A 17,545-nucleotide genomic window follows, 5' to 3' on the forward strand; every position below is an offset into this window, starting at 1 on the left:
ATCTATAGTAGTTGTGTATACTTTATTTACCCATGTTTATGTTCCTACCAAAAACTAAAGGGTTTCTGTATTGTTCATTTCCCTACTGAGATATTGGTACTCCTGATGCAGAATTGGCGCTCGCAAACTGAAATCCTCAGTACTACTTATACCACAAGGAGCATCAGTGAGTGCAACCGGTCATTTATAGCATCGCATCCTTGGTAAGAAGTGTTGAAAATCACATCATTTGTGGTATAGACAGCACTCCAGGCACATCTGGTTTAAAATAGCCGGCTTCTAATGGTTTGAGTGAGCCATTGGATGCTTACATGCAATCTAAACCAACCTGTGCTTAACATAATTTGTATATCGATGTAGAAAATGCATGTGTGACCAGCACAACCTACGGTGTTTCTTTTACGTGGCCTTCTTAAACCAAAAGCGACTTTTTTTTTTTTTTTTTTTTTAAGGGGAGGGGGAGTGGTGGGTCACTCATTTTTGCAGAAAATGTCCCACTTGGTGCATGTTTCTTAGTATTTCTTAAGGCTGAAGGCCTTTTTGGCCATGGGGTGACAGGTACTCTATGCTCTCATGTTTAAATAGCTGCGATAGGTCATTGCAGTATTGGAGGAGGCCACGAGTTTGCCAGTGTTTTGCTTCTGCCCATGAGTCTATACAGCTTAGTGCTGGGCTGCTTTTAAATATTGGGGATCTGTGTTCAGAGCCATGCAAAATATTCCTGTCTAGTTCTAATTTGACTGTGACTGTGCATTGTCATCCGTACATATTGATATGAGAGATATATTTAGAATTGCCTTGTGTACTATCTGGCATTTACTACATCTTTCCAGGTAAATCATCTTGCTGCCAGTCCAAATTATTGTACTTTGTCTGTTCATAACAACCTTTGGCGTAACAAACTATTGACTGTTCTTAGGCAGCGGGGATAAATATTTTTTTCATGACTTTTTGTGACTGACTTTGGCTGTAAAATTTTTTTGTTAAACAGCAAGAGGTTTTTTGGGTTTTGGTTTGGTTTGGTTTGTGTTTTTGGTTTTTGTTTTTTTGTTTTTGGGTTTTTTTCTGAGATGTGTAATTCTTTTATGGAGGTTTTTTTTATTTCATTTTTTTTTCTAACATTGCTTCATTAAACAATTAAATATTTAAAAATGTAATATTTGGACCAGATGTTGTGAATAATAGTAGATAAAGCTATTTTATTCTGTATTTTTAAAGCTGTTCAGTATAAATAAACGTGGGCATAGATGCAACTTGGCAGCGTGGTGTTACATTTCCTTTTAAACGTCCCCTTCGAAGGAGAATCGACGTTTTGGGAACCCAGGTGATGCGAAGACCAAGCATCTCTTTGTAGCAAGTGCCACCCAACACTACAACCGCCAGACACCTCCCCGACCCTTCCAGCTCTCAGCCCGCAGCTCGTACCACAAAGACGCATTAAATTTCCTTGATTTATTTGGAAGAGGCACTGCTTACTGTCCATCTGTCTTATTTGCTGTCTGTCCCTGCTTTCAGTTGAGGCACCTCCGAGATCTCCCCCCGAGGAGCTGCTGGCTGCAGCGTGGGGACCTGTCCCCCCTCCGCCACCCGCCCTGCGCCCCTCTCCTCTCGCAGCTTCCAACCTAATTAAAATAAAAACCCAATCTTCGAGTTCTCTTAGTAATTTGCACTGAGCAGAGGCTTTGAGTTATTCTGTCCACTAAGAATATGAGCAGCAAGAGTTACCAGCAGAGAAATAACCTCTGGTTTAGGGTAAAGCCTCAGGATTGGGAATTTGTCTAAATTCTTGCCCTGCCTTTGGCAATCTCTAGCCAAAGCAAAGTCTCCTGGGCCCCTTTGTCAGGGCTGCTGCGTGCCCAAAGCGGTCCGTGGGGCATGGTGTATTTGGAGGTGTCCCGCTGCTCCTCTTGGACAGTGTGTAAAGATAAATTAGCTGAGTATCGCCTTGTCTCCACCAGCATTTAAAAAGAAAAAAAGCTGACTAGCCCCTTGCCTCATCCCCAGCCATTTAATGAACTGATTTGTTTTATCCGGAGCTGTAATATGAAATTCCTAATGTTAGCCTGGAGCACCAGTGATGCGCGGTAGCTGCCTGCAGTCAATTAGGACCTGGAAATGTCTGGCTGAGGATACGCAGCGCCCTTGGACGTCTGTCAGCCTGCAAGGTATCTGAGCTACTCTTGATTTTAAGGGGAATTAAGACACCCAAGTACCTTTCTTAACTTAGGCGCAGCCCACCGCGACTAGTCCAAAAACGGTGTAGTCAGATGGGAAGAAAAATGGCAAAAAAAACCCTAAATCGGCAGCGAGAGGGGGTGAAAGTAGATTTGGTATCAAAGCCGGTGGAGCAGCTGTTTGACCAGGGCAAGGGATTTCCAGTCGTTCCTGAGCTGGGCTGGGTTTGGGTCCGTGAGGAAAATGGCTCTGATCTTAATCCTGATTAATCCTTTGTGCTACTGGGTCAGAGCTCTGGAAATAATTGAGTTTTTTCCTTGTCTCTTTCCCAAATCGAAATTTGGCATCAGCTGCATCGACCCAATAAGAAGGGCCTTACCCAGACCCAATAGGAAGGGCCTTACCCCAGGCAGAATCTCAAAACCTGAGGATTTTCAGAATGACTGAAACATCCTCAAACGGGGACAGCGACTGTGTTTCGAAGGTACGAGCGAAGGCCTTTTCAAGAGCCACATCTCTTCCCATCTGGTTCCCAGAGGCTGCGTAACGGCTAACAGATGCTCCTAAGCTAACGTGTATCCAAATGCGTAATATTGTTTGGTATTTACTGACAATTAGCTCCCAAGCTAAAAAGTCTTAAAGTTGAAATAATGGGAAGCTGCCAGAGCGTGAAAGAAGGGAGCTTGGATGCTTGCTCAGTCTGGGTGAAATACTTGAGTTTTGGAGAATTTTGGAGCTGGTGTCTTACGCTTGGGTCTGACTGAGGTCCTTGACCTCCAGGCTCAGCTATGGGAGTGGAAACAGAATTAAATCCATCAAAGCTGATGGTTTAAAAGACATCAACCACATTCCCTGTGTGGCATTGAGCACAGAAATGCCGATTTAACCTGTGAAATGGGTGCCATAACATTTCCGTGTGGCAAAACGCAGGCTCTGCCTTCAGAGCATCCTTTTCCTGGGAGATTTTTGGCAGCCGGGAGGGATGCTCGGCCTCACGGCAGCGGGCCAGGACCACGGTGGGGCAGAAGTTTTGGGTTCCTTCCACGTGGGTTTGGTTCCTCTTGGGTTTGTGCTCACAGCTGCTGTGTGGGTAAGGAGGAGCTGGCAGCCTGTCCCAGCCTCGCAGGTTGCAAGAGCGGGTCAAATTCCTTTTATTTGGTAAATAAATGCCTCTGTCTGGGCTCAATCCTTCCCAACCCACTGAGCAGGGTGTAGCAAAATCAGGATTTAACCCCAGTTCTGCAACCAAGTTCCTCCTTGTGCTCATGCAGGTGCCCGCAGCAAAACCCTCTTTTTTTTTTTTTTCTTCCCTTTTGCTCTTGCTCTGATTGCAGCCATCCCAATGGCTGGGGAGGGTATGGTAAAAGCTTTCCCTCTCTTCGGGGCTAAATCCCTGGGTTTTGGGGCTGGGGGTTGCACAGTGCAGGCGGCCAGGGCCAGCTCTGCTCCATTGTGTGGCACGGCCGGGCTCTTCCCACGACAAAGGGCCTCTCATCTCCGCCAGCCCTCGAAGATGCTGCTGGAATATAAATACTAACCCCCATCCCGGCTTGCTTTTGCCGAGTCAGTGTTTCCCCAAGCCAGATGGCTCCTCCTGAACTCATATTTTACATACAAATCAAAAAAAAAAAGGAAAAAAAAAAAGGGCTGATTACAATCTGTGGTTGTAAAGACTTGCTTGTTTTGCTAAACCAGCTGTTTAGATTATTTCTTTGTTTTTGTTTTTGGGGTTTTTTTTCCCTTCGTGTGGGCTGTTTCTAGGCAAATTCCTTAAAAAGAAAAAAAGCCCGGAGAAGCCACAAAGTGCTGGGAAAGGTCAGGAGCAGACAAAGGCGGAGGGACGTGGCCACACACGGCTGCTCTTCTGAAATACTTACTTAATACTGCCATGTTCCCCCAAACCCTCCCCACAGCAATGCGTGGTTCAGGGGCAGGATGGGACCCGCAGCCCAGGAGCAGAGGCTGGAGGCTGAGAGCAGTTTTGGAGGTAACCGTGACCCCAAGCTGCAACATCTGCTTAAAAAAACTTTTTTTTTTTTTTTATTTCCTCTTCAATGCCCTTCTCAGAGGTGGTTTTGAATCCAGATGGAATCCCACGGCCGTGGCTGGGAACCAGTTTCTGCCAACACCTGGCCCTGTTGCACAGTCCTGAAGGCAGAACAGCAAAGTGATGCCTGCGTGGCTCTGGCACCGAATATCACAGAGTTTGGGGTGTTTTAAGGCAGAAATAACCACTTTAGTCTGTGTGATGCAGCCCGCAAGGCTCCCTCCGTGAGTCCTGCACGGAGCTGGAGCTGATCATAAGAGCATTTCCAGCGCGGGTGCATGGGATGGGGCATCCTTTGGGATCCTGATCCTGGCACCGGGGATGGGGCATCCTTTGGGATCCTGGTCCTGGGGTGCAACCTGGGTGCCAGAAACAGTGTGTCCTTTGGGAACTCGGTCCCAGAGCCTGAACCAGGGATTTGAGACGGAGCATCCTTTGGGATCACACTCCCAGGGGGTACAAACTGGGTGCCCCAGGTAGGGCATCCTTTGGGGGATCCCCAATCCTGGCAGCCGGTACGGGGTGTCCCTTGGGATCCCGGTGCCGGGGTGACCCTGGGTGCCGGAGAGGGGTGTCCCCCGCGATTTCAACACCAGTACCCCGGAGGGCACCGCAGCCCCGCCCCGCCCCGCCCCGCCCCGCCCCGCCGAGGGGCGGCCCGACGCGGGGCGCCGGCTGCGGCGCGGAGCGGCGCGGAGCGGCACCGGGTGAGTGCGGGCGGCTCGGGGCATCCCCGTCCTCATCCCCGTCCTCATCCCCGTCCCCACCTCCATCCCCATCCCCGTCCCCATCCCAGGGGAGCAGCCCCGGGGCTGAGCTGGAGCTACCCCGGAGCCCGCTCCGCGGTGAGTAGAAGGCGAAGGCTGCACCCACCCCCGGGGGGGGATCCGGCCCCCAGGCCCGGGGGGCGTCACCTCTGCACCCAACGACCATCCCCGGCATCACCCTCTCTTTTGGGGCTGGCTGCTGTCGCAGGCGGGGAGGGAGCCGCAAGCACCCGCGGGTCCCCAGCCCGGTCACGACACCTTTGCTGCGGCCCCCATCGCGCCCGGGGTGGAGACCCACTGGATCCTTTCCTGTAGCCCACAACAAGCCGTTGATGGCCACCAGCTCTGCTTGGAGGGTCTGACCTGCGGAGTGTGGCCAATGGGTCCCCTCACTTGTCCCCAAGCGAGCCGCCACCCCAATGGCATCGCCCGCCCGCGGCTCTGCCACCACTCACCGCTCCCCTCCTTTCCCCTTTGCAGGACGGGGCTGAGCAGTTGGGCTGGCGAACAATAGCGGCGCTGGAAAACAATGGAGCTGCCGCACCTTCGCGCTTAGGGACGCCCGACAGACGCTCGGAAGAAATCCCGGCTCCAAAATAGCGCCTGGGCCAGAGCCACCACTGCACCGGCTCACGCGAGCCGTCCGCTGAGCACCGTCAGTCAAGCAAAGGATCTGCCAGGACAGGGTGAGAGTGCTCGGTTGTATCCCACTGCTGAGCAAAGCAGCTTTTAGAGGCTCTCGGTGCCTACGAGGGAGGAACTGTCGCCTCCGGATGATGCTTTGCTACTGATTCCATCGGGATCGGTGCGCCGTTGGGCTGGTTAAAAGCTGCCCTGGGCTGCAGGGAAGCGGCAGGGTTTGTGCAGGAGGGAACATTGCGGCCTCCCCGGGGAGTGGGATATTCCCACAATCCCTCGCACGGCTGGGGGGGAAGCATCAGCTCCGCCGAAACCACGTCTGTCGCCCGAGTGGGGAGATGCTGAAGTGGCAGTGGGGATGCTGCCGAAGCATCTGCATGCTGCAGAAGGGGATTGGGAAAGCAAAAAAACCCCTGAAAAATGCTCCTTTCTTTGCAGGAGCAGGGAAGACCACCCCTCTCCTGCTGAAAACACAATCTTTGGGGGTTTTTTTCTTTTTTTTTTTTTTTTTTCTATTCTTGTTGCATTTGAGTTTTGCATCTCCCTGGGAGCTCTGCAAAAGCAAGCACTTGTCTCTGCTCCATGTGAGGGGCTGCAAGCATGGCCAGGCTCCCTCTGCACCGCAAAGCAGATGGGGCTGTAGGGATGTGGGGAAGGGTCTTAGGAAGGTTATTTTTAGGGAGGGGAATAAGTCTGGGGTCCATCAGGCCTGAAAGTGACTGCGGGAGCAGCCGACAGCTCGTGTTGGAAGGCAGGGAGGGCTGAAATCCTCTTGCCACGTGTGCAGGGGGAATTGATTTGATCTGATGTTTTTTTAAAAAAGCGCTTTGCAAGACAGCAGCGAAACTTCAGCCTGTGCCAGGCACGAAGGAAATACATTGGCTCAGAGTGGGGAAACTGAGGCACGGGGGGTGCCGGGAAATGAAGACGGCACTGAACTGCCAAGGTTGAGCAACCGATTGGGCAATTTGTACGTTGCCAGCCCTTTTATTTTGGCAATTTCCAGCCTTTTGCCAAAGCCAAGGCAGAAAATCAGGGGGGCGGCAGCAGCTGGTCTCCATTTGGGGATATCCGGGTGGCTGCCGCTCCCTCCCACCCGCAGCCCAGTACTCTCGAGACCCAAAAAAGGAAGAATTTTCCTCTTTCCTCACTTGCTTGGAAGGGGATGTGATGATGGAGGCGAAGGTGAAAGCACTGGACTGGTAAACAGGAAACCGGGCTCCTTGGCGCAGGGGGATGAACCTGCATTTCAGGGCTCCCCTTCCATCCCAAAATAAGTATCTTTTTGGCTGAGTTCACCCCAATGTCCCCTTCGAGGGAACCAGGGCTTTGGCTTCACCCCTTTGTATTGTTGCAATGCCATGGAGCAAAACTCCCTGCTGATACCAAAGGCTCCACCCCAGGCTGCGCCGCTGGGGGGGGGTTCAGCCACTTTGGTATTTTTGGCAATATTTTTGCATGGGCCAAGCAGCCGTGTCATTTAATCCTCCCTCTGTGCAGCAATGCCTTAGCAATACCTTCCCCAGAGCTTTATCATCCGCTTTCAGGGGACACCCACAAGCGAGATGCTTATTTCTACCGTTCTGTATCTCACAGCTGGTAACCTGCAAATTTGGGTCCCTGCCGCAGCAGGTGCCATGCAGCCTCCGCGCCAACATTTATCCCGAAGCCACAAAGCCAGCTGCAAAATCCTCTCCCAATATCATTTTGGAGGGCTAAGATTATTAATAAGATTATTATTGGGTTTATTCCCTGTAGGAGGGTGGATGGATGCGGGAGAGGCAGCTGCCCGCCGCAGGAGGAGTGTTGATGCCAGGCTTTGCTGGGATGCTTATGCGGCTCCTCGGCTCGTCAGGAAACCCGAAGCTTTGTCAGCTTTTCCGTTGCGACGTGCGATTTTTCAGCGGCAGGTTTCTCTTCTGCTTTCCCCAGGCAGAGCTGGAGCCCCGGGGGCCAGGCCGGCTTCCTGCCCTTCCCCTGCCTACTTCTGCCTGCTTAAAGGCAGGCTTCGCTTTTGCAACCTCTTCTCTGGTTTGAAGCATGATGCAGAATGTTTTTGCTGTTGCATAAAATGTATTTGCTAGAATATATCCTGATGTGCAGGGTAAGAAGAGGGGATTGCCACTGTGCTGAAGTTTTAGGGGCAGGTCTGTCCTCTGACACAGATTTTACTGCAGGGCCTTGGTTGAGTCATTTATCCACCTGGATTTCTTTGGGTATTTTGGTGGTTTTTTTTGACAGGAAAATGGGTTTGTTTCCCAGGGGATTGGGAGGAAGCACATGGCAATGCGGGAGGTGGAAGAAAACAGTGGTTTGTGGATCAAATGTTCTTTTCTCGCCTCGGTTTCTCTTTCTGGACGATGGAAGGGAGGGGAGAGACCCTGGAAAAATGAAAGCCCATCTGTAGGAGGGTTTGCACAAACACCCGAGGAAAAGCACAACCCAAGAAGTTCTTTCTCATGGCTCAAAACCGCCCTGACGTTGCACTTCAAGGTCTCTCCAGTGCCTGATTTCCAAAGTGCTCCAAGCCCGCGAGCAACCCTGAGGGCTTCGCCCTAAAACTCATTTTAATTCCGCTTCGTAGCATCCAAAAATCACTCTTGTGCTTTAAGCCAGGGCTGCTCCAAAGGTGGGATTTTTGGGGGAGTTTCCAAGTGTTTGCATGAGAGCAATGGAGATGTTTTGGCACTGGTGGGAACGCACAAAAATTTAACTGGCATTGTAAAAAAAAGATAAAGGAACCAGCCCAGCGTGTCTCGCTGCTAGCAAAAGTCATCCCTCGTGCCCTCTGCCTGGTTTCGGGACAGCACGAGGAAGCATCAAGCCAGATCCAGACCTGCGTGTCCAAAGCTTTGTAGCAAAACCCTAGTAAAATAAATGGAGAAAAGGAACAAATCCTGCTTACAATCTTTCCACCTCCAGGTCTGGCATCGCCGGGGCGGTCTGTGGATGCTCGAAATGCAAATGTTAGCGTAAGCATATCTCTGCCGGTATTAAATTTTCAGTGAGTTTACAATGCTTCTCCCCTTATCTGATTTCCCCTCCCTCTCCATCGATTTTCCCAGAGGAGCCGCATCAAACTTCACCCGCGGCTGCATCTGCTGGAGCCTTTTCCCAAGAGCTCTTCCAAATCCAAGCAAGTTTATTTTTTTCCCCGTTATCCAGGGGTGTGTATCAGGGATGCAATAACGGGGCGGTTCATGCCGATCCTTTTCTCTCCTCCCTCTTTGCAGTTCAGCTCCCATGAAAGAAGAGCAGGAAGATGGATTACGGCGGCTGCGAGTACCTGGTCCCCTGCGGAAAAGAGAAATACATCTCCAAGTAAGATGCTCAGCAGGGCTGTAATGCAGAAATACAGTCGGTGCTGGTAGCTGGGGAGTTATTTGCAATATTCCTGGGGGTTTTCACCTTCAGGCTGAGAGGAGGGGAGTGACCCTGGGTTTTAACTCGATTCGGTTGGATTTGGAAAGAAGAAGCCATTCTGGGGCAAGAAACGGCAACTTCCTTTTAAAAAAAAAAAAAGGGGTTGTTGATGGGATTTTGAAATATTTTTCTTAGGAGTGTGGCCAAATGCTCTATAAACTTTCATGAAATATAGGTTTTGCTGAAAAAGGTCCCGATTAGTAATTGCTCTTTTATGCTTTGGTAAAGAAGTAAAATGATTCCTAAATTTCAAGGAAGATTTTGGAGGAGATAAAGCATAGATGTGATATTCCCCCCCCCCCCCTTTTCTTTCTCATAACCCCAAATCCCCATGGTTTGTGCTTCTTTATACTAATCTGACGGTGCCGAGCATCCTTAAACTCCATCAGCCAGCCAAGCTGAATTAATGACAGCTTTATGAATTAATGCCAGAGGCATCGCTTCCCCATGATTCATAGCTGTGCTTAGACAGCCTGGGTTGGGTTTTTTTTTGGTTTGGTTTTATTTTTTTATTTTTATTTTTATTTTGTTTTTATTATTATTATTCATTTGCAACTGGAGCAGGGCTCAGGCTTTTAATTTGAGCTCGAGGTCAGGGTCCGGAGCAACGAGGCAACGTGATAAACTCGCCTGTGATAACTTGTGACTCCAGCATGACCCAAGGGCTTGGGCGCTCCAAAATTTTCCTTGTTTTTCAGCCTTGTGACTGACTCCACCAAGGTCTGATGGGTTTTCTTACATCTTTTTGCATGGCTTACGGAGGGCACAGTTGCAGGGAACTTGTACCCCCTAATCATGGTTGCAAAGGGCAACCCCTGGTTGAACCCGCAGCAGATATCCTCAACAAGGGAGGTCTAGAGGTGGCAAAAGACCCAAATTTGCCCCAAATGAAGCTGGTTTGGGTCCCCCAGCAGCATAGCAGGTTCATTGCCCACCCCGGCCCTGGGAAGCCATTCCTGCTTTCTCCCAGATCCCCCAAAATTTCCCTCCAGCCGGCTCAGGGGGTACCACGCTGAGTACTGAGCAGTGCCTGCAATGTCCCCCCTCACTCCTCCACATCTCTTCTCAGCATCTTTCCCATTTTTTTCCAGAAATGAGCTGCTCTTACACTTGAAGACGTACAACATCTACTACGAAGGGCAACATTTGCAGCTGCGGCACCGGGAGGTAAGAAACCCCCTTGGGCAGGCACCCAACTTATCTCTGGCAGCAGAGAAAAAACAAGGAAATTGGGTTTGATTCAGGCTTGTGAGGTCCAAAAAAATGCCTCTTAGTAATATTCATCGCTATTTGTATTTGGGATATTGAGCTGCCCATCTCTCGTGCAGGAGGAAGGCGAGCTCATCGTGGAGGGGCTGCTGAACATCTCCTGGGGCTTGCGGCGACCCATCCGCCTGCAGATGCAGGACGACAACCAGCGCATCCGCCCTCCGCCCTCCTCCTCCTCCTGGCACTCCGGCTGCAACCTGGGAGCCCACGGGTGAGTGGCGGGAAAAGAAGTCATCCTCTCCCAAGGCAGTGTTTGCTGGGTTGCAACCCCAGTGACCTTGTCTGGGTCCTGTTTTTTTTCCAACATGCAAAACCCTGAAGAAGCCAAGTCCAAAATAAAGTAGCTTGGTTTCACTTTGCAAAGGCCCTCCTCTTTTGCAAAGACTCCCCTTTTTGCAAAGACCCCCCTTTTGGCAAACCCCTCCCTTTTTGCATAGACCCTCCCCTTTTGCAACTCGTCTCTTTTGCAAAAACCCCCTCCTTTTGCAGACTCCCCCTTTTTGCAAACCCCCTGTTTTGCAAAGACCCCCCTTTTTGCACCCCCCCCTTTTGCAAAGACTCCCCCTTTTGCAAAGACCCCTTTGCCTGCAAGAAGCTCCTTCTAAAACCAGCCTGGGTTTTAACTTTAATACAAGTTTAATGCTGGATGTTGCTCTGGGCCCAAGTAATTACCCCGGAACAGCTGGTTCCCAGCCACCCTCTGCAAACACCTATGGGACCCTGGGCTGCAGCTCCGTCCTCAAGGACCAGGAGCAGCAAGTCTGTGGGTTGTCCTGGCCGTGGTGGGGGTCTGCCTAGTTTTTGCATTGTTTTTTAGATGTTTGCAAAGAGAAAAAAGGGGCAGGTTCAGCTTTGCTTGGGCAGGTTGTGTGGTGGAGCTTGCAAAAAGGCTGTTTTGGGCTTCAGCATCCTTTCCTGGGAAGAGGACAGCTGGGATAAGACCCTCCAAAGGGTTTTTTGGGAGTGGGACAGGATGAGATTCAGGATTTATATTGCAACTAGCCTGTGCTGCGACCCTGCAGGGATGGTTATCTGCCAAATCTGCAGGGAGAACGGGCTGCTTCCCATCCTGGAAATAGCAACGTGGGGGCTCGGAGGGGAGATCATCCCGGTTATCATTCCCTCTGCAGCTGCATGCTAACAAGGGACCCATCTTTTCTTTTTTTTTTTTTTTATTGCCAGGTCTGTGCTGAAGCCCAGCACCTTGCCGGACATCCAGGTTACGGATGCGGAGGCCACGCCAAATGCGGAGGCTCCCGGGAGCGGCGCAGGTGAGCTGGGCTTGGATCTGGTTGGATTTGGCCGGGCAGTTGGGAGCAGCTGCCTTATGCTCCAGTTTGATTTGAGAAAATATAAAACAGGCATTTTTTTTCTCTAGAAATCAGTGTCCCCATCTTGCTCCAGGTTTCTTTAAGTCATTTCCAAAGTGCCTATACTTAATTTATTTAATTGCAGCAAGAAAATCTTAGCCCCGATGGTCTGAAACCCTTCCTAAGGGCTTCTGCTCAGGGAAGGGGCCACGGTGGGATGTGGTGAAAAGGAGCTTGGAAAGAAATAGGGGGATGGAGCAAAGAGCCTCGTGGGATCGTAGGGAAAAGGATGTTGGCGCTTCCCCTTCCCGGCAGCTCCGCTTTTAGGGAAGAAGAATAGGCGCCATTGGGAAGTGCCGTTACCATGGGGAAGTCAACATTTCTGCAAAGTTTTTTCCCCTCCCTGGTTTTTCCTCTGTAGAGAGGGGGAAGAGGTCATTGGCCTGGCTCTTTGTTAACCCCTTGTTTTCAGCATGAGGCAGCAATGAACGGGACACAAGCTGTCCCACTGGCAATTCCCGCTGGAAAAACCTGCTTTATACATTTTTCTCATTCGATCAGGGCATTTTGCAGATGTTCCTGAATTTTTTTTGGGGGGGGGGAGGGGTGTCGTGGTATGGAAATACACCCTGGGGGCAGGGAAGAACCAGCCAATCCTTTTGGCTTCGGGATGCTCATCCACTTGTCGGCTCGGGGAGGAGCTGAACACTTGCAAAACTCATTGATCCATGACACCTTTTGCCCCATCTTTGATCCTCCAGCTTTTCCCCTTTCTCTTTTTGATCTCCCCACACATGATGCTTTTTTCCCCCTTAATTAAAGCTTGCCCGGGCGATATCCACAAGGCATAGCACCATAGAAGTAACCCAGCAGCTATTTCAGCCAGCCATATGATGTTAATCCTCTGCCAGCGCATAAGAAAGAAGTCTTTTATTATATTTTTCTCCAAAAGCCTATAAAAATCAGTGCATAACGTGCGTGCACAGCTCCTCGTGAGTGCTTAGTCACTGTGGCCCATGGTGTGCAGCTGGAGCAGCACGCACCAGAGATTTTTCTTGCTGCAGACATGCTTTGAATTAAAACATCCAAGCTTGAGCCCAAGAGGTTCATTAAAAATGGATGAAGAGCTAGTTTATAATAATCTGGACCCAGGCCAGTTTTCACGTAGAGATCTGAAGCGCTGGCCTCGTTTGCCTGTTCTCATTAAAGGAAAGGAGAAAAAATGAAAAAGTGAGTAAAGATGCTCGAGTTCCCAGGAGAAGAGGCTTTATCCAGGTAGCAGCCTGGATTTACGCAGTTAATTCTGAATTAATAGCCTCCTTCAGGAGCTGGGAGAGAATAAACCAGTAGCAGCCATGCTACTGCATGGCTACTGGTGGGTTACATCTGTCCGGGGAAGTTTGTAGGGCTGTATTTCTGGGATGGGGACTTTTGCATCCATGGGGGGACTCCCAGGAGCTATTCTGCAGCAGGGGGATGCTGGGGTAGGACCCCAGGGGGTTCCTGCTTGCCCCTGGTCCTCAGCCCCATCCTTCCACCGGGTCTTTTCCAGCTGCCAAACCGCAGCCGGAGGAGACGCCGCAGCTGATGCGGACGCGGAGCGACGTGGGCGTACGGCGCCGGGGCAGCGCCCGCACCCCCAGCGAGCAGTGGCGCATCTGTCGTCACCGCTTCTCCATCAATGGGCACTTCTACAACCATAAGGTGAGCCCCGAACCTTGCCGGCTCCCCAGAACCTCTCCAGACAGATCGGTGGGGAAATCCGGGGGGGTTAAATGGACTTTGTGCCCCATAGACGTCCGTGTTCACGCCAGCGTACGGCTCCGTCACCAACGTCCGGATAAACAACACGATGACGACCCCCCAGGTCCTCAAACTGCTGCTCAATAAATTCAAGGTACGTTAGATATCCCCCCCCCTCGCTCTCCTGGGTTGCTCTGCACGGGGAATTTATATCCCACGGCTACAAAATGCAATGGCAGAGCAAAATAATGGTTTGGTTTTTTTTTAATTGCTGGGAAAGCCTAGGATAGAAACATGGACCTTTAATAGTGATTTATGTCTCTGTTCAGATTGAAAACTTGGCAGAGGAGTTTGCGCTGTATATTGTCCACACCAGTGGAGGTGAGTCTGCAAAATAGATCCCCCCGGCGCAGGCAGCAGGTCAGACGTGGCAAAGCCCCATCGTCCACCAGGCTGAACACCGGTGCTTTTGGTGTTGCAGAGAAGCAGAAGCTGCGAGCCAGCGATTACCCCCTGATCGCCCGCATTCTGCAGGGCCCCTGCGAGCAGGTCTCCAAGGTCTTCCTCATGGAGAAGGACCAGGTGGAGGAAGTCACCTACGATGTGAGTTTGCTGGCACGAGATGCTCATTGCTTTTGGATGGGCTTGGGATGCAACCGGGGCCGGAAAACCAGGGGAACATCTCCGTGCTGGGGATGCAGGAATTGCTTTGCTCTTGTGTCTCCCTGTGAAAACTCCCCATCTTATGGCAAAAACCTTGTTCTGTGCTTAAAGAGCATCTTTAAACTGCAACCGAGAGCAAACGCCCCCAGCCCTGTTTTGCCATCCCAAATCTGGTCGCAGAAGAGCAATTGCTGCACATCCTTTGGTGTAACTATTTTTTCCAGCCGGGGAAAGCGCTGCAGGTGGGGAACGGCTCATTTATGCCATCTGCTGGCTCCCTCCTACCCCGGTGCTGCTCTGCTCTTAAATGAGAGCACAGTTGATGCACTTTTGGGGTATATTTGAGCTTAAATAGCACTCGGTGACACATTGGGGATGCGCAGGTCCCTCCATATGAAGGAGCCAAGTCTTGCAGCCAGTGGGTAAAATAAAATAAACCTTAGGTGGAGTTTCTTCCCAATAATTAGCTAGCACTCATTTGCACAAGCTGATGTTCATGCTGTGCAGAGGAAACATGGTTTGTTGCAAAAGTCAGGGGGGTCCTTGATTTCCCTGGTTAAATCTGGGGAGAGAATGCTGCGAGGTCGCCTTCAGCCTCGCGGGGTCGGTGCATCGCCCTCTTCATCGCCCGGCTTGGCATTTCTCTCCCACCCAGGTTGCTCAGTACATCAAATTCGAGATGCCCGTCCTCAGGAGCTTCATCCAGAAGCTGGAAGAAGAGGAGGATTGTGAAGTGAAGAAGCTAGTGCGCAAGTATGCCGGGCTCAGTGCCATCGAAGGGATGCTGAGAGTTAAGGACATTGTCGGGGGGTTATTTCGGTGCTGAAAATTCATTTGCACAGCCTTGCATCCCTAATGCATGCATGAGCCACTGAGTTTAGTATTATTCCAGGGTTTTCTTGGCAATTTGGGTTAAAAGCCCAGCTTGATGCTGCAAAAATCCTCTTTTCCTTGTCCTTCGCCTCTGCAGATACTCCATCCTCCGGCTGATGATCGAGGAAAGGCTGGAGGAGATTTCCGAAGGTCCGACGGCGATGTGAAACACTTCACCATCACCCCGGCTCCGGGTTGCATCGCACAAAGAGCCGTTTGCCTGCAGGATGTACTGTACCGAATCCCAAACCCCTGTCGTTCCCGCAGCGCTCCCGGTGTCCGCCCGGATCGCTCCGGCTCTGAGCCAACCCATCCTCCCGCACCTTCATCTGCGCAGCATCCTCGGGGGGTTCCTCCTCTGCAAATGGGGGTTTTCCCAGCAAGGCTCTGGCCAGTGGCAGCTTTGGCCAAAACCTCAAATTCCTGGAAATAACAGGGGAAAAAAAAAAGAAGAGGAAATCCATGCGCAGGGTGAAGCCGCCAAGGACAGGGCCAAGCAAGGGCTGCAAGTGTTCGACAGCAAGAATTTGGGCTTGGTTTGAAGATGCTCGCTGCAGCAGTGCCCACACATGGCTCCTGGCAGAGGACCCACTGCTCAGTGGCAAGAGAGCACAAATAATTCCTCTTTTTTTAAAAAAAAAAGAACGTTTCTATTACAATAATTTGCAGGTGATGGGAGGCTTTTGTAAATCGATAAGGGTCTGCTCAGAATTGGGATTTTTTTTAACACTTTTGCTGCCAAAAGCAAACTTGGGGACTGATGGTTGGATTTACAGCAAAAGAGTAAATTGCTTTTTTCTGGCACATTCCCTTAACTTGCATCTGGTCGCGTAACTCCCTCCTTCCCCCATTTCTAATTTGCACTAATTTTAGGAATTAAAAAAACCCCCACGATGTCAAACCTCTCTAGTAACCGCAACATGCCAAATAGCGCCCACAGGAATAGTTTATGGCACTGAGCATCTCTCGAGGGATGCTGTACGGAAAGCTGGGGGTGGCAGGAGGAGGGAGAGGCAGAAGTAAAGAGGGTTTTATTTTGCAAACGGGTTTTGCAGTGGTGCCAGCACATCGTCCTGGTGAAACCGGGACCGGGACTGACTCCATTATCACCATCACACCTGGAAAAACCTCTTTCCTCCTGGGCTAAACCAGCAATATCAATTTTATACCTCGATGTGAACTAAAACTCTGACTTTCTCCCTCCCTTGAGTTTTTGTAATGTATCTTTGGGGTTTTTTTTTGTTTGATAGTACCTTTTCCACTTTTAACACGTGTTAGGGAAAGCATTGTACAGCAAGAAAAGCTTTTTATGTATTTGAAGGATGACTGTGGCATTGCTTCATTGATTAACAAGAAAACAAAATATGTAGCAACTTAATACAGAATGAAAACCGCCGAGTTACAGCCTGGTTTGTTGAAAATAAAGCACTTTGTGGATAGAAATGCCACTGAAATGTGCTCTGCATGGGCTGGGCATGATGAGGGAGAAGAGCAAAACCTGCCTGAATCCTGGCGGAGAAGTTTCCCAAGGAGAAATGCTCCTGCCCTGCAGTTTTGGAGACTCACAACTAAATCGCTGGAGGATTTTTGGGGCTGTTGTAGGGTTTATCCAGCCCTAAGAGACTATTTATCCCCATGCACTGTGGTCGGTGGGCTCCATGCTCTGGATATTTCCCTTCCAGAAGGTAAAACTCGCCTCTAGAGGAAAACCTCTGCATTGCCTAGCCTTGTTTTAAACCCATGGAGTTTTTAAGCCTGATATATTCAGGTTTTTTCTCCTCCTCGAGGCTGAGCTCTCTGAATCCCCAAGGTTATCCCCAGCCACGCTTTTCTTTCTCCCCGAAGCTGCCAGCCCCACGTTATCCAGCCCACTGAAGCCCATTTATCCCTCCCTGCGCAGGAGGGGGATACGAGTGACGTTGGCTCCGCTTATCGAAGCTTTATCCGCCGGGAAAAGTCTGATGTGAGTCGAGCCCGGCAGGCGCAGACGGGAAGAACCAGCACCAGCGTGGCCCTGGGTGCACGGGTAAGGGCGGCATCCTCAGCACGGAGCTGAGGGATAAAAAGAGAAGGAATTGGGTGGATAGCAAGGTGAAAAGTGTTGGGTTTTGGCACAGAGCTGAGCTGGAGGTTGGGATGGGGAGAGCAGCCCAGGGAGGCACTGCACCCTGCCCAGCAGCTTCTGCACCGGGTTGTGATCCATAAGCTTGAATAATGCAGGGGAAATAAAGGGGGGAAAAAGAGGAAGGAAAAAAATCCCCATGTCTTAATTTTTATGGTGTTTGTGGCGTTTCCAGTGGTGGCGATGCAGCTGCAAACAGCTGGAAGGGGGACACGTGCTTCTCCAGGCTTTCCTTAAAATAAACCACATTAGTTGGAGGAGCAGGGCAGCGAAACAAGGCAAATTAAATTAATCAAGCCATATTTTTTTTTTTTGAAGCACTGGGTTTCAACGGGGGGGGTCAGGCCTGGCACCTTCTAGCAGGGGCTGCAGGAGGGAAACGCTGACACAGAGATGCTGTGGCCGGCCAGGCGGGCTCTGCTTTTTCAAAAGGCTTTTGTCAACACGGCTCCTGCTATTTTTGTGATAATTTTGGGGCCGCGATGGCTCAGCAGCTTCGGTACAATGAGCCTGT

At 50.6% G+C, this 17,545-nt stretch overlaps 1 protein-coding gene across 2 annotated transcripts; it reads left to right on the plus strand.

The window, feature by feature from the left end:
* The first annotated feature begins 4,867 nt into the window (after positions 1–4,867).
* On the plus strand, positions 4,868–15,520 carry LOC309601517 (ras association domain-containing protein 2-like). Of its 2 annotated transcripts, none has more exons than XM_082334554.1 (12): positions 4,868–4,929; positions 5,470–5,675; positions 8,862–8,949; positions 10,143–10,218; positions 10,380–10,531; positions 11,503–11,591; positions 13,183–13,334; positions 13,426–13,527; positions 13,703–13,754; positions 13,855–13,976; positions 14,692–14,789; positions 15,007–15,520. In XM_082334554.1, exons 3-12 carry the CDS (start codon positions 8,891–8,893, stop codon positions 15,074–15,076), a joined length of 972 nt encoding a protein of 323 aa, XP_082190680.1. In that variant the 5' UTR covers positions 4,868–4,929; positions 5,470–5,675; positions 8,862–8,890; the 3' UTR covers positions 15,077–15,520. The 2 variants fall into 2 exon arrangements, with proteins under 2 accessions (XP_082190680.1, XP_082190681.1); XM_082334555.1 differs by lacking the exon at positions 4,868–4,929 and adding an exon at positions 4,944–5,067.
* Positions 15,521–17,545: the final 2,025 nt, after the last annotated feature.

Source organism: Platalea leucorodia (assembly GCF_965183815.1).
Source record: "Platalea leucorodia genome assembly, chromosome: W".
NCBI classification, from domain to species: Eukaryota; Metazoa; Chordata; class Aves; order Pelecaniformes; family Threskiornithidae; genus Platalea; species Platalea leucorodia.